The sequence below is a fragment of the Leptomonas pyrrhocoris genome (genome assembly GCF_001293395.1).
Source record: "Leptomonas pyrrhocoris isolate H10 chromosome Unknown, whole genome shotgun sequence".
NCBI classification, from domain to species: Eukaryota; Euglenozoa; class Kinetoplastea; order Trypanosomatida; family Trypanosomatidae; genus Leptomonas; species Leptomonas pyrrhocoris.
Genome location: NW_015438363.1, coordinates 300,830 through 315,151, shown reverse-complemented (window position 1 = coordinate 315,151; position 14,322 = coordinate 300,830). Strand labels below are relative to the sequence as shown.

The 14,322-nt window shown below is 54.8% G+C and overlaps 6 protein-coding genes across 7 annotated transcripts; all 6 read right to left on the bottom strand.

Annotated features, from left to right (window-relative positions):
- Positions 1 to 998: 998 nt before the first annotated feature.
- ABB37_04287 (putative mitochondrial Reductase) lies at positions 999 to 2,181 on the bottom strand (the record flags this gene model as incomplete). Its single annotated transcript, XM_015801913.1, has 1 exon — positions 999 to 2,181. The coding sequence occupies exon 1, from the start codon at positions 1,986 to 1,988 to the stop codon at positions 999 to 1,001; it is 990 nt and encodes a 329-aa protein (XP_015659314.1). The 5' UTR covers positions 1,989 to 2,181.
- Positions 2,182 to 2,699: 518 nt separating this feature from the next.
- On the bottom strand, positions 2,700 to 4,134 carry ABB37_04286 (hypothetical protein; the record flags this gene model as incomplete). The annotated part of the gene is made up of 1 exon (XM_015801912.1): positions 2,700 to 4,134. The coding sequence occupies exon 1, from the start codon at positions 3,951 to 3,953 to the stop codon at positions 2,700 to 2,702; it is 1,254 nt and encodes a 417-aa protein (XP_015659313.1). The 5' UTR covers positions 3,954 to 4,134.
- Positions 4,135 to 4,537: 403 nt separating this feature from the next.
- ABB37_04285 (putative mitochondrial hypothetical protein) lies at positions 4,538 to 5,902 on the bottom strand (the record flags this gene model as incomplete). Its single annotated transcript, XM_015801911.1, has 1 exon — positions 4,538 to 5,902. One exon carries the CDS (start codon positions 5,900 to 5,902, stop codon positions 4,538 to 4,540), a length of 1,365 nt encoding a protein of 454 aa, XP_015659312.1.
- Positions 5,903 to 8,040: 2,138 nt separating this feature from the next.
- On the bottom strand, positions 8,041 to 9,510 carry ABB37_04284 (hypothetical protein; the record flags this gene model as incomplete). The annotated part of the gene is made up of 1 exon (XM_015801910.1): positions 8,041 to 9,510. One exon carries the CDS (start codon positions 9,508 to 9,510, stop codon positions 8,041 to 8,043), a length of 1,470 nt encoding a protein of 489 aa, XP_015659311.1.
- Positions 9,511 to 10,865: 1,355 nt separating this feature from the next.
- ABB37_04283 (MYND zinc finger (ZnF) domain-like protein) lies at positions 10,866 to 12,180 on the bottom strand (the record flags this gene model as incomplete). Of its 2 annotated transcripts, none has more annotated exons than XM_015801908.1 (1): positions 10,866 to 12,180. In XM_015801908.1, the coding sequence occupies exon 1, from the start codon at positions 12,123 to 12,125 to the stop codon at positions 10,866 to 10,868; it is 1,260 nt and encodes a 419-aa protein (XP_015659309.1). In that variant the 5' UTR covers positions 12,126 to 12,180. The 2 variants fall into 2 exon arrangements, with proteins under 2 accessions (XP_015659309.1, XP_015659310.1); XM_015801909.1 differs by having other exon boundaries at positions 10,866 to 12,175.
- Positions 12,181 to 12,624: 444 nt separating this feature from the next.
- On the bottom strand, positions 12,625 to 13,959 carry ABB37_04282 (putative mitochondrial mitochondrial glycoprotein-like protein; the record flags this gene model as incomplete). Its single annotated transcript, XM_015801907.1, has 1 exon — positions 12,625 to 13,959. Exon 1 carries the CDS (start codon positions 13,834 to 13,836, stop codon positions 12,625 to 12,627), a length of 1,212 nt encoding a protein of 403 aa, XP_015659308.1. The 5' UTR covers positions 13,837 to 13,959.
- Positions 13,960 to 14,322: the final 363 nt, after the last annotated feature.

Below are 14,322 nucleotides of genomic sequence, written 5' to 3'. Positions count from 1 at the left end.
CAGCATAATGAACTAAGCAGATAAAAGGTAAATGGAAAACTGAGGAAAACACGATAAAGAGACAAATATATATATATATATATATATATATATATATATATAAATATATATTTGTATATATCAAACTAGAAACAGAATACCGGAGGAGTGGCTATTTCTTTAGGCTTTTTTGGCCTTCCATAAAAGACCGTGACGACAAGGGGGACGCACGCGGTACTGAAACTGCGCGTTGTGGAACACAACCCCAGCAAAGCAGAAAAGAAAAAAGAAATCCGTAAAAGCTGCCAAAACCTACAGAGAAGCGAGGAGACAGAATGCGGCGAGTACACGGACGCACCAACACGCAGGGGAGGAACGTGTAAGTGACCAGCACCCCGAAGTCGGCTTCCTTTGCCGGTTACTATCCACTACTAAACAAAGATATGAACTAGATTTTTTTGTTGGTGTGCGTTCTCTCACCAAGCGCTCGAGCTGTAGCCGAAGTACTATCTGAAGATGGAGGAAAAAGAAATAAAGAGAAATAGCGGAAAAGAGAAGAATCAAGATGAAGTACACTATTCGGGGACGAGAACGAAACTCGAGAGCACGGGCAGCACACAAGCTGTTCGTTTTTGAAGTCGGCGAAGCTCGAAGGACACGGAAGAAGTAAATAGTAATAACAATATGAACATCGGAAGCTGCCACCTTTCACCTCCACCTCTTTTTCTTTCCATTTCTCTACTTTGACTTGCAGGAGTGTAAACAGTGAAGGAAGTAGTGTTTGTGAGCGTGGAGTTCGAAGACCACAACAGTGGTCAGCAACTTCATCAAAGAAAAAGAAGAAAGAGAGGGAAGGAAACTCTGCCAAAGCGCCTCACTCGAAGCCAAATGAGGAGGACACTGCACTTTTTCTGTCTCTCTTGGAGTTTGAACCTCGTCAAAGGGGGAGAGAGGAGAAGAAAGGACGCAAAGCTCACAAAATCGAAGACCAAAATCGCAATGCGTGCAAGCTGCGCTGCTTAGAAGCGGTAGACTTCGTTGTTGTCGTAGCCCAGCTCCCCCAGAATGCCACCCAGACTCACAAGATTATTGATATCCGTCGCCATCGGCTGAATGTTCAAGCTACCAGACATGGAGGACATGGTGGACAACGGCGTCCCCGCTACGTGGGACAGCAGCGGGTCAGGCCCGCACAACATAATGATCTTGTTCTTCTCATCAGGCGCCGGCATGCTCGCCTTCACCATCTCCGGCGAAACGTAGCCGAGAAAGTGGTTACTCTTCTTCATCCACGTCTCCTTGTCCACTGCGAGGTCGATGGTGTAGAAGACGCGGAACCGATTCGAGAAGCGCTCCGCCAGGTCGTCGAAGACGCCGCCCAGCAAGATGTGCCGCTCCGTGCGGTTGCAAAACAAGAACGACAGCCGCGTCTTGTCCACCTCCCCGCTGTCCCACCTCTCCGTCAGCGCGTGTCGGATAATTTGGAGAAACGGGGTAAAGCCCGTCCCACCGCCGATCATCCCGACGTGCTGCCAGCGATTGGGTCGGTACTGGATCTTGAAGGCCACACTGCGGAAGAGCAGCGTGTCGCCAATGTGCATGCCGAAGAGGTGGTTCGTCATGAGCCCCTCCGTCTTTCGCTTCACGATTAAGTCAAAAAATCCCTTGGTGTGGTTCGATGTGACCGGAGTGTAGAAGCGCTGACACTGCTCCGTGGGTTGCACCCCGTATTTGTAGCACGCCTGCAGGGTGGAGCACGGCTTTAAGTTGAACTCATCCTCTGGGTCGTGCAGGAGAAAGCGGAAGAGGGCCACGTCGGACGTGATGGGGATGACTTCACCGAGTTGGTAGCGCTCGTAGCGCTGACTGAACACCTGACCAGGACGCTGCTTGTTGCGAAAAGACAGTGGGTTGTGGATGCCCTGGTAGCACGCGACACTGCTCTCGTGCGGGGGCCGCCACAGCCACGCCCCCACTGCGCCGACAAGGCAGGAAAGTGCGAACCGCATTTTTTGCGAATAGCGCCGCGAAAAAAGTACGGCGATGACACTGTGCTACTAGAGGGTAATAATGATAATGATACTACTTATAACAGTTGAGCCGCTCTTGTCAGCGGAAATGAAAGAACTCCTTCTGCCAACGTCAACTCAGGACGGTTGAAATCCTACCGTCGGATGCAGCAGCAGCAACGTCGCGCTTCCTTTTATTCAGCACGCAAAAGGAAAAAAAAACCGGTGCGAGGCGAAGAAGCGTTGGGCCCGTCAACGCAGCATCCAACGCGCGAGGAGCATCGGAGGGGGAAAAATACAGAGGATGAAGCATCAGTGTTGAAGGAAGACACTACGGTCGTCGACGCGTCAGTCAGTGGGACGAACCGCTCACCCAAATACGATGCTTTCCAGGGAGGAATACCGCCGCCGATGTAGCAGAAGTCAGACAAACACATCCAGTATGTCTGTACAGTGCACACAGAGAACGTGCGTCAATCTTTCGAGATCCTTGTTCCCTTTTAAAAAAAAAAAACCCGGTGCTTTGAAGTGCGATTATGCATAACGATTCCCAGCAGATCTCCATCGCCTTTGTCATTTCTTCTATTTGTAGCAAGAAAGAGGGGGAAAAACACAAGGTGTTGTGCACACAGGCAGCGACGCGCAGCACACACACACACACACACATCCGAGATCATCACGAGTGCGCAGCAGGACAGCTCCATCTCTCCTTCATTTTTCGCTTTCGTGATCGGCAATGTAATCCACGGCGGCCTCTACGTCTCCTCCAGTGGCCTGTAGCGCCTCTCGGCACATGGCCTCGTCCTCAAAGCCCATTTCACGCAGCGCTGCTAAACCCGCCTGAATGGTTTCCTCCGACACAACTGAGACCGGTTCAGCGGACGCCTGTGCCTCTGGATCTGCTGATTCCACCTGTACGGCCTGGGACGGTGATGCTGTAGCGGCCGGCGCAGCGCCGTTGGTGTTACTCATGGATTGCATCATCATCATCCACACGGCCTGCATCGTCGCAGGGTCTTGGCTCCCAAACGGCAGAGAAGGAAACGATGGGGAGGAGGAAGGGCCTGCCGCCGTCGCATTTGGCGCAGCGGGTGGGAAGAAGCCAAAGGGGTTACCGGGGGTCATCCCGCCGCCTCCCATTGCACCGTAGGGGTTCGCCGCCGCACCCGCAGCAGCAGCGGAGGCGCCGACGCCTGCGGCAGCCCACGGGTTCGGCAGCGGGTCGTTATTCGCCTCCTTCGTCGGATCGGGCGTGTAGACGCGGTCGTTCGTGTCGGCGGGAGCGGAGGTGCCGATGCGGATGGCCCGCTCGTTCTCCGTCTCCTCTTCCCCCCCGTCCGCGTTCATCTGGTCCATGAAATGGTTGATCGCCTGCTGTCCGCCTGGCATGGCCGAGATCTGCGCCAGCTGCAGCTCCGCGCTGCGCTCCATCTCTTTCCTCCGCTCCGGATTGACGGAGGACATAAGAATCGTCTTCAACATTTCCGGATCCTTCAGCATGCGTGCCATCTCCGGCGACTTCTTCTGCATCTTCTCAATCTGCGGGTTCAAGCGCAGTATACTTTCCAGCAGCGCCGGGTTCTGCGAGAGCGACTCCACCATCGACTCCATCGCCTCCGTGGATTGTCGCTCCTTCTCCATCTCCAGCTTGCGCTCCTCCTTCGACCCGAACATCCGCATCACCTCTCCGCTCTGCATCTCCGTCACGGGCTTGTCCGTCAGGTTGCAGAATATTTTGCGCTGCATCGGCGCTGGCTGCTGACTGCGGAAGAGGCGGGCACACAGGTCGACCCAGGCTTCGGCGTCGTCCGTGAGAAGCTTGCCGCCCAGCGACATGGTCATTACGCGGTCCTCCGGCGCGTCCAGCATCGCCGCCGCCACCCCGCGCACGTCTCCTACTGTCATCTCGTCATCAATGCACAGCGTCGTCTTGTCGCCCCTGTTGGAAATGATGTGGAACTCCATTGTGAAGGAATAATAAGTGTTCCGGCTCGTGGGGGAGCAATTCCAACAAGGCAAAGACAAAGACACACCACAAGCAAAGAAGGGGGTGGGGAAAGAGAATACAACGTAAAACCGCGTTTGGCTATGTGTTTTGTTGTTCGTGTGTATGTGAACGTCGGTTGTTGCTTCGGCGTGTTTTGCTAACAACGTTGTTTTGTGATGGCGAAAAGGAACAGTTACAACGAACGGAGAAGTGAAAGACGGAGCGATGAGGAGTCAAGGACGCAGCAGGCTCGACGTGATGAGCGCTGAAGAGCATTTCACGTTTTTAAACGACCCCCAAAAGGGCGTTTTGCTGATCTGTTCACAGCTGTAGGAGTCCTCCGAGCTGTTGTATAGAAAGAAAGAAACACCAACGTGCCGCCGGTTTATCTGCACGTGCTTGTGCTACTTGGAAGATGGTTTTGTCGGGCTATTCAGTGGTCTCTTCGATGGGAAGGATCGAGGAGGCATCTGTTTCCTTTTTCTGTTCTGGGTGTATTTCTCTACCTCTTCGCTGCAAAGTTCCCTTGCTGCGAAAAGGAGAGAAAGAACGCTGGAGTCCTTCATTGCCATCGTCCTGTGGAGTGTCGAAGCAGCTCCTCCGACGTGGATTGAGAAAAGGAAGCCGCGACGCCGCCACAGCAGTGTGACAGCGCCGTCGCCGCCGCCATGTCGGTCGTTCCGTCGAAGCGCTCCCGTGGCAGGAAGTAATTCGTGGAGTTCCACTCGCTGGGTGGGGTGGCGAGTGCGCGCTGCACCATCGCCGAGAAGAGAAGAGAAGAAAGAAAGTCGCCCTCGTGTTGCTCACCGCAAAGGGGAAGGTCTTCCACTGAAACGTCCGGCTGCGTCAAGGTGCGCAGCAACTCCGTGTGCACCGCTGTCAGCATCGTTTTCTCAGGTGATGCCTCCAGCCAGTCTTCGATCACCTGCAGTACCGGATGCTTCAATTTGCTCTCCAGCGGGGTATCGAGTAGGTGACCCACAGCGGACACCCAGAAGGCGCTGGTGGACGGTGCAGCGGCACCACCACCAGCACCGGCACTGCTTTGCAGAACGCGCTGTTGCCACGCACGCAGTAGCCGCACACTCCGCACTACTGCGACGGGCAAAGCGTTCCGCAGACAAGGCAGCGAGTAGCCGAAGGCGGTGCGCAGTGGCCCCCGTCGCGACGAGTTCTTCTGACGGTGCAGTGTTGACAGCGAGACATTAGGGTTCGCTACAGCAACGAGCAGAGACGCCCGACTGAAACTTCGGTCACCCATCGCGGAAGGCGCCGAAATGGGGAGCGACAGTTCCATCAAATCAGCCCCTCGCATAGCACACCGCTTAACCTGCCAGTAGCGTTCCCAGTTCACCTTGCGCCGGCAGTACGTCGGCTCCTGCCGTTCCCCGCCGTGCGTGCTGGTGCCAGACCCAACGTTGTCGACCGCCACGATATTCGGAATGTCCTCCATGAGCTGTGGTGCGACCATGTTGGCCACATCGATGACCTCGACGCCGTCAATGTACACCACCGCGTCAGGACAAAGGGGAGGCACATTGAGGTTATTTGCGAAGAGAGAAGAATGCACGTTGCTTGGTGGGCTCAGTCGAGCAACGACCTCCCACCATCGAGGACGCAAGCGCGTGGATGGCGCCGCAGTGGCCCACCACCTTCGCGCGAGCACTCGACCCGCAGCACCGAACTCACCTGGCAGCTCACCGCGTGCAGCGAGCTTCGACTGCAGGCGCACCTGCAATACTTCGAGGTCGCCGGAGGCCCCACGAGACTGGCGTCCTTCACCGAAGCCGCATGGGAAGACGACAGAAGCAGAGGGGTAGCAGCTCTGCACGAGCGTAACGAGTGCTTCCGCTGCGCTTTCCACCGGTGATGGGGAGGCGCCAACGACTACACGGGATGTGCGCAGAACGCCGCAGCGCACATTCATTCTTTATAAGAGGAGGAGGGGGAGAGTGCTTATAGCTTTTGTTGTTAAGAGACATCCGCTGGTCAGCAGAAAACTGGGCTGATGGGTGCGCCAACCGCCAACGGCCCAACGTTCCGGTACCTCCTTTTATACACCACCGTCTCGTGCAGGGGAAACACGCAAAGAGGAGAAAAAACGGGGGGGGAGGGAAACAAAAGAACGAAGGGAGCAGATCAAGGAAGAATGGTGCGTAGCATACCAGATGCGAACGAGTTGCAGGAAGTGCCGACGAGGGGTAGAGCCAACGAGGCAGTCTTTTTCCCTTTTCTTCAACCCGACGGCGACGAAAACAATAAGCAAACTGCCGGTGGCCTTACGTCATCAAAAGCGTAGGCGTTCTTCTTTCTCTTCTTCTTTTAGTGGAGGTGCATTAACGCCATATGAACGGGCGATGGCGCGTGTATCCATCACGATAGCATTAAAAGGGTGGACCAGGTGCGGAGAAAACACACATGAACACAAAAACAAGGGAATATACATGAAAAAACGACCACGTAGACATTATATATATATATATAGAGAGAGAGAGAGAAGGCTTTCAATGTCCAACTGCAACGCCATGATGATGATCTTTAGCAAGAAAACAAAACAGGAAAAAAAAGGAGAACAAAGAGAAGTTTTAAAGACAGAAAAAGGGGGAAAAGTGGAAAGGGAGAAAATCAGAGAGCAAACACGGGAGACGAATGAAGCACCACCTCTACCTCAGGTGGCACATGCGCATGACTTCATTCAACGCCGTGGTTAGAAAAGAAGGGAGGAAAATTACTTTTTTTAGGTGCAGTTAAAATGTTTATATCATTACAAGAAAGAAAGAGAGAGAGAAACAAAAGAGAAGAGGTTTCCTTTTTGATGCCGTCGTAACTTTCGGCCCCTCATCACATACAACGCATTATCACGTAGCTTTGAACGTCACGCATGGGATCGACGTAACGTGCACGTGTTGGACATCTTTGACGCCAAACAACAGACCGTGCATTGCAACTTCGCAATGCTCCTTTCCAAAAGAAAAAAAAGAAAAGCTGTTAGTTTTAGCAAGCCCCCTTAGAAGGGCACAAAGAAAATACGAAGAAAACAGATGCGAAAGGCGGAACAACAACCACAACAACAAAAAAGATGAGGAAAACGAATGAGACCATGGAAGGGAAAGCACTTCACCACTTTACACGTACGCACGCACACACTGCCCAACAAAGCTGTTGAAACCACACAACAAAAATGTTCTGTCTTCAAAAAGTCGGTTCGTCGCGCATTCATCTGCCGGTTTTTCCTTTTTCCTACTCGTGTTCTCTTTTTCTTTTGCACTATTTTCTTTTTTATATATACGCAGAGCGCATCCCACATCTTCAGCAGCCCCGTCCTACTTGTGTTTCACACTTGCCGTTTACAGCTAAAAGTTAAAGAAAAAACAAGTTATGAAAGTCCACTCTTTTTGTGTGCTTAATCTGGCCGTCGTCACGACGATGTCTACGTTAGAGTATTGAGAAAAGAGCGATAAACCTTTACTTCAAGGGAAAGAGCGACGCCCTCGTAACTGCATTTTTTTTCTTTCTATAAGGTATGGAGCAGCGACAACGTTGTGATCGAATTTTTTAAGAGTGAAAATAATAGTAAATAATAAATAACAATAATGAAAAGAAAGTCTCGTCGGTGAGATGAAGTGAGAACGTAGCGTTAGCATTAAGTAGTTAGGAGGAGGGGGGGGAGTGTGTCTGTGTACACCACAACACATACCCCCCCCCCCTCTCTCAAAGAAGAGAGAAACAAAAACCACCCCCACAAGAACATTCCTTTAGCATCACAAAACACGGGGAATGCGTCACCGCTGCTTTGTGACGCCGCCGTTGTATTTCCACAGAGGCGTGGGAGGAACAGGAGAGGAAGTGATCAGGAGAGCGATGCAGAGTCAGCTGCGACTTCATCGGTGAAAAGAAAAAAGACAAACGTGAAGCGGGTCAGAGATCAGGTCGCTCTTCATACAAAAACCGTCGTTAGGGTCAACACGAATTCAACTACAACACAAGTGAAACATCAATGTTATCGCTGCTATATGTGTGTGTGCGGAAGGGCATGTGCGCCTTCACACCTCCCTGTTGGTGATGTCACCAGTACTGCGGCCGCTCACCAAAGGGCGACTTGGGCGATAGCTGGTAACCGGGGTACGGCGGCAGAGCCCCGAGTGGTTGCTGCTGTTGTGGCAGCTGCTGCATCGGCGGTGACGAAGGTGATGGGCACTGCTGCTGGTAGTGTTCAGGGTTGGGCGACGCGCCATCGCGGCGACTCGAGTTTGGCTGACTACCACCTCCAGTCCTTCCACGAAGATTATTGTTGTTGAAGGTGTGGTTACTACCAGACCGCTTATCGTGATTGCCAGCGCCACCAGCAGCAGCAGCACTTGTCGCCGGAGTGTTATTGGTGTTGGGGTTCCCGCCGTGCCCGCGACGGCTGCCGTTGCTGTTCAGCGCGTCCGCCTTGAGCTCCTCCACCACCATCGAGTCGCGGGGCAGTCGGGACTTCTTCGACAGCACCGCCGCGTCGAGCGCGACGTACTCGCACAGCGCATCCACCTCATCCGCGGTGCGGGCCAGCCACACGCCACCGACATCAAAGAGGATGCGCTTGTGCAGGCTGCGCACCAACGTCAGATCCGCCTCGCTCCGACAGTAAAGGAGGTAGCAGCCGGCACCGCGGCTTTCGAGGTGACTCGCGCAGGCACCGCAGGTACGGTGAATGAGCCACAGCAACTCTGCCGACGTCGTTTCAAAGCGCACCTGTCCGATGAAGAGGGCGATGGGCAGGCTACTCTCTGCGCTGCCCGCACCTGCGCCGGTGCCCATACTACCGCTGTTACCCTGGCTGCCGGCATTGCCGCTGGTTGGGTTGCCGCCGGCTTGTGCGCCAGACTTCGGGTTGGCAGGTAAGTTGGCGGGGAACTGAATGTAGCGGCAGCGGTCCTTCAGCGAGCGGTGCACCACCTCCGGCGGCAGCTCAAATTGCGTGTCGAGACGCTTGCTGTGGCCATGCGTGAGGTACGCGTCGGCGGTGTGTTGATCCATCACTACCGGCCCGAGGTAGAGCCCGCCATTGAAATTGTTGGGTGCCAGGCCCTGCGTCGGCGTCGACACCTGCGCCGGACTGGTGTTGCCGGAGAAGCTAAAAGTGTACGGGTTGTGGCGACCGACGCGCTCCCCCTCACTCGGGATCTCGCCCTGGATCGGCGCGACGTACGGCGACCGCCCCGTGCCTTTGGTGCGACACGTCACGGTGATGGGGCTGTCCTCCAGCTCGACCAACGTGCTGCTGTTGCGGCGGCCCAAGACGGCTTGGTAGTTCACCTGCAGCGGCTCCACAAAAGGGGAGGTGGCGAGAGGGTCCTGCTGGTGGGGCGGGGTACCGCCAAACTGTGTTGTGAAGACCAGCGGCGGTGTAGGCGGGTGCTGTGCGGCGAACGTGTGGTTCGGCGTGCCCACGCTGGACAGATCCGTCGCGCTGCCGTAGCCGCCGCGAGCGCGGTAGACCGGCGAACGCTGCGATGATGGGTAGTTGCCGTTGTTCGGAGTACCTTGCATCATGAAGAAGAAGGGTAGAAGAAGATTTCTTTTTCCTTTTGAATTGGACAAACGCTGAAGGTTGCTTCGGAGACGTTACCGACAAACAAAGACAACAACAAGATGTATCGTTTACCACCACCACACACAAACAGTCACACATACAAAAGCGTCAATGGGCAGTTCGTTGACCGATGAATGGAAATAGCGGGGGAAGAGGCACACAGCACGGCGAAGAAACGAAAGGTGATGAAACGGGGGAAAAAAATAAAAAGAAAGCCAACTTCTCGCGCAGCAAGACAGAAGGTGAACGACGACGAGGAAATGTAAACGTACAGAACAGGGAAGACGTGATGGACAAGTAAGAAGCACCAAACAGCGAATGAAAGTAAAAAAGGAAAAGACCGGAGAGCAAGCAATAAGAGGGAAGCAGACGAAGGTGAGAGAAGAAGGGAAAACTATATCGGATGCTCTGGAATGGCCGCCACTACACGACTTTACGCGTCAAACGTGCTTTTTTTGAACGCTTAAGTATAAAGAGGTACAAAAGGGAAAATGTTTGTATGGGATACCGCTAAACGATTTGTTCTTTGTTTCTCTCTCTGTGCTGCAAACGATTCCTTAGCGAGAAAAGAGAAGAAAACGAATCAGTCGGCGCAGAACTGATGGCTATTTGTTTGTTTAGCGGTGCTAGAGAAGAGAAAATAGAGGAGAAGACAAGAAGAGTAGTGTATATATATATATATATATATATATATATATATATATATGTATATGTGTGTGTGTGTGTGTGCACGTGAGGAAGAGGAGAGATAATAAAAAAAGAATAGTAATGATGGGCAGGAGAGGAGTTGCGGCGAGAGGGAGACTGACAAAGAGAGGGGGTGTGAATCCGCACGAACGCCTACGAGTAAGACATTCAAGATGCCCGTGGCAATCTAAAAGAATAATAATAATAAAATAAAAGAAAGGACCTCTCCCAAATTCATGAGCCTGATAAAGGTGGGCAGCGAAGTGAAGATCCCCTTTCTCCCTCCTCTTCCTCCCGTCCACATTTTACCCGAGCGACACACTGGCAAGAGAGAGAGAGAGACAGAGATGAAGTGGAATTTTTAGATCTACATCTTCCGTTTTAATTTTCAAATTGTGTATGTTATTACGCGATGACTTATACGGTGTTAAACAAACAAACACAAGCTGCCGGGCACACACCGCAGTACTTACGGTGTCGTCCTAAAGAGGATAACCACACGGCTGATCGATTTCATTTGTGAAGCAGCCGTCAATAGAGAGCGAGAGGGTGTGAACACGCTTTGTGAAGGTCGCACGGCAAATGGGGAAACACACACACACACACACGCCAACGTGTCAGCGTCCCTCTACGTCCCCCGCACGTTATACTTCATAAAGTACTCCGAGAACTCCACCCCCTCAAAGGACTCGTCGCGGTGGTCGTACAAGTAGCGGCGGGTCTCGTAAAACAAGCTCGGCTCCAGCGGCACCTCGAGGATCACCACCTCGCCCGTCGCCAGCTCCTTCTTTTTCCGCTTCGCGCTCACGCTGTTCGCGGCGTAGTACTGCTCCAGAATGCTGTCGCAGCGGGCCTTGTAGGCGCGGCACGGCGTGCGGTGCACCGTGGTCCAGTGCGCCTTCTGACACTCTGGGGAGCAGTAGTACACCGCCTTGCAGCTGCCACAGCGGAGGAGCGCCGGGCTGGTCGTCGTCGCGGGGGCGCGCTTCAGACACTGCGCACACACGTCACTGCCGCTGCGGGCCACCGCCGGGATGAGGTGCAACATCGAGGTGGACGCGTCGACAAACATTAAGTCCCGCGCCTGCTCCACATTGGCATCTGTCCAGTCAAAGCATCCTCCCACAGCGCTCGGCGAGGTGGGCTTCGTGTAGCGCGGCAGGGCGCGGCGGATATCCATGAGTGCAATGACCACGTCCTCGTCTTCCTCCATACCTTCCACGACATCCGCTGCGGTGCGACCGTCGTTGCCCCTGTGGGGGTGTTGATGTGCTTGACGGGCGGCGCGAAGCTTCTCCTTCAGAGCGGCACGACTACTGCTCCCAGAGGCCGCGACCGCTTCACCGCTAACGGCGCCGGCCGTCGTGCCGCCTTCACTCACCTCTTCGTGTCCACCACCCGCCTTGATAATGGCGTCGATGGAAGGCAGAAACCACGGCAGCTGCGCGAGAAACTCCAAGTTCGCCTTCGCGTACCCGTTAAGCTTTGCCTCCAGTAACGCGGGCGCGGAGGTGGGGGCACCCTTGTGGGTCTGATCGAGTCGACACAGCTCGCCCAGCAGCGACACCGTCTCCCACCGACACTCGTGACAGATGGCGTTGTTGCGCTGGGCGAGCATGAAGGCGACGTTCTTGATAAGCTTTTCCCTGCGCAGCTTGCCAGCCACGGCGGCGGTGGCGTCCGCCGAGGTGCCGGCAGCCGCCGTGGACGCTAGCGCGGGGTCGTCGAAGAAGAACAGCTTCACGGAAGAGTGGAAGGCGACGGTGTTGAGCGCCACGACGTTGTACGCCTTCGTGTCGAAGGAGACGTCGCTGGACGTCAGTTGGGCGTAGATCTGGTCGAGCGTGATGGGATCCGGCCGCGGCGGCGGTGGCACCTTCGGCGGCATCGCGAACACGCTGTCCTGTCTTGATTGTTGTATCAATAGTATTGCTTACTACGCTTGTAGAGGCAAAAAGAAGATGGCGATTCGAAAGATGAGGAGGGAGGAGGGGGGGGGGAGTCGGTTGGAGAAGATATTTTAGAGTTACTGCCTTTGTAAAGGAAAAAAAGAAACAAGAGAAGAGCAAACGCAGATCGCCACAGTGCTCATGTCACCGCTGCCTTCTTTTTAATTGGAGGGGCACTTCTTTTCCTTTAACCGCGACGGACGTCGACAATCAACGTCCTTCAGAAACAGGAGCGCCGCCCTCCCACACACAATCGCTAAAAACGCAAGGTGGTGAGGAGGATAAACGACGAGGTTTATGTGCTCTTTAGGAATAGTCCAAGACATCAATGTGACCAGCGAAATCAACAACCGCAACAAGAGAGAGACCCCACCCCCCTCACATGAAGCAACGACGTAAACCCCAAAACAATCAAACGATCAGAGGAGACTCCACCTTCTACGCGGCAACGTAGTCGCGCAGCTGCTGCAGCCAATGCTCGTACTCCGCCTGCTCAATCCAAATGGCGTACTGGCCGACAAACTCGCCCAGTTGATCATCCACGCCGCGCTCCGCCAACCAGCTCTGGATGCCGTCCAACACCTCCTCTTCCGTCTCATCGAGGCTCGGGCCGGGATACCCACCGAATGGGTTCGTGTAATGCGGCCCCGCCGCAGCAGCATCCGCAGTAGTAGCAGCAGCAGCAGCCGGCGCGCCGTGAAACACGACGTTGTCGACCACCAGTTCCCCATCCACGACGTCGCACCGAACTTCAATGCTGTCGTGGAAAAACGTGTGTTCCTCGAAGGCGTCGCTGTCCAAGTCAATGTGCGCACCGCCACTGCTGTTGCTGCTCTCCGCCCCATCATCGCCCTCGGCTCGCACGCGTTGCACAAAGAAGGAGAATGGAAAGTGCTCTCCCCGCACGTCGCACTCCGGATCCAACGAGGCATCACGCGTCGTGAGCTGCAGACGCAGAAAGTGCTTCTCGGCCGCTCGCGGAATCGGCGTCCATCGCTGCTGCTGTTGCTGCTGCTGTGCGGGATCTCCTCCGCCGTCCTCGGCGCGCTGCTGCTCTGCATTCGCCGTAGAACTCTCATGACCATCCTTCGATGCGTTCGGCGCAGGGGCACCACCAGCAGCAGCAGAAGCAGATGGCGGTGGCACCCACACACGACGGCCGTAGAGAAAACTCGTGCCCTCCGTGTGATGCATCGTCCAACCTGCCGGCACCAGCGGCGGCCCCTCTTCCTTGTCCAGGCGGTACTGCTCATCCATCATCTCCTTCTCGATACACTTGAGAAACGACTCCTCCGGCAGCTCAACAGCGCTGGGCGGGAGGGCGTTGCGTAGGGATGGTATGTGCGCGTGCGCGTGCGCGATGGCGCCGGCATCAGCACCAGCGGCGGTGCTCGTGTTGACGCCGTCTGCACTCGTCCCTGTGGCGTAACTTCTCTGTTGAACAAGGAGGGCCCGCTTGCGGTAAAGAGAGGTAGGTGACGTGCGTGCCGGCGTGCCGGCTGGTCGGCCGCGTAGTGTGGTGGACGGTGCGCGCAGCGCAGGCGATGAGCGGCCGACGACAAGAACCGCCGCAGCTGCCGCTGCTGCTGCTGCTGTTGCTACCGCGTACGCACCCGCTGCGGGGACGGAGTGCAGAAGAGACCGCTGCATCTCTCTCGTCCTTGACGTTTGTCTGCCACGACCTCGACGAAGAGAGTAGGAAGCGCGCAATTCAAGTGCGTGTGTGCGAGGGGAAAGAGAGGGCCGAACAAGCAAACGAAGAAACAAAGCACTATTGACACAAATCGTTAAGAGGGAGAAGGTGGAAAGGAAGGCGCGGAGCGGGAAGTACACGACTAACGGAGGAACAGTCGGAAGGAAAATCATAATATGTGAAGACGTGAAACCATATATGGGTGTATATTGGGCGTTGACAGTCTGCGCCGCTACGCCAGAAGGAAGGCGCCACTTGCTGGGGAACCCTCCCCCCCCCCCCAAACCCCCGTAGAGAAGGCCCACGTTCATCGTCTTGTGTTTCAGTGAGGCAAGTGTTTTCACACACACGCTCTCATAGACACAACTGAGCAACGTCAAGACCTTCGTTCTTGCCTTTCCTCTCCTCCACCCCACGCCACCCGACGTGGGAGACAGAGGAGT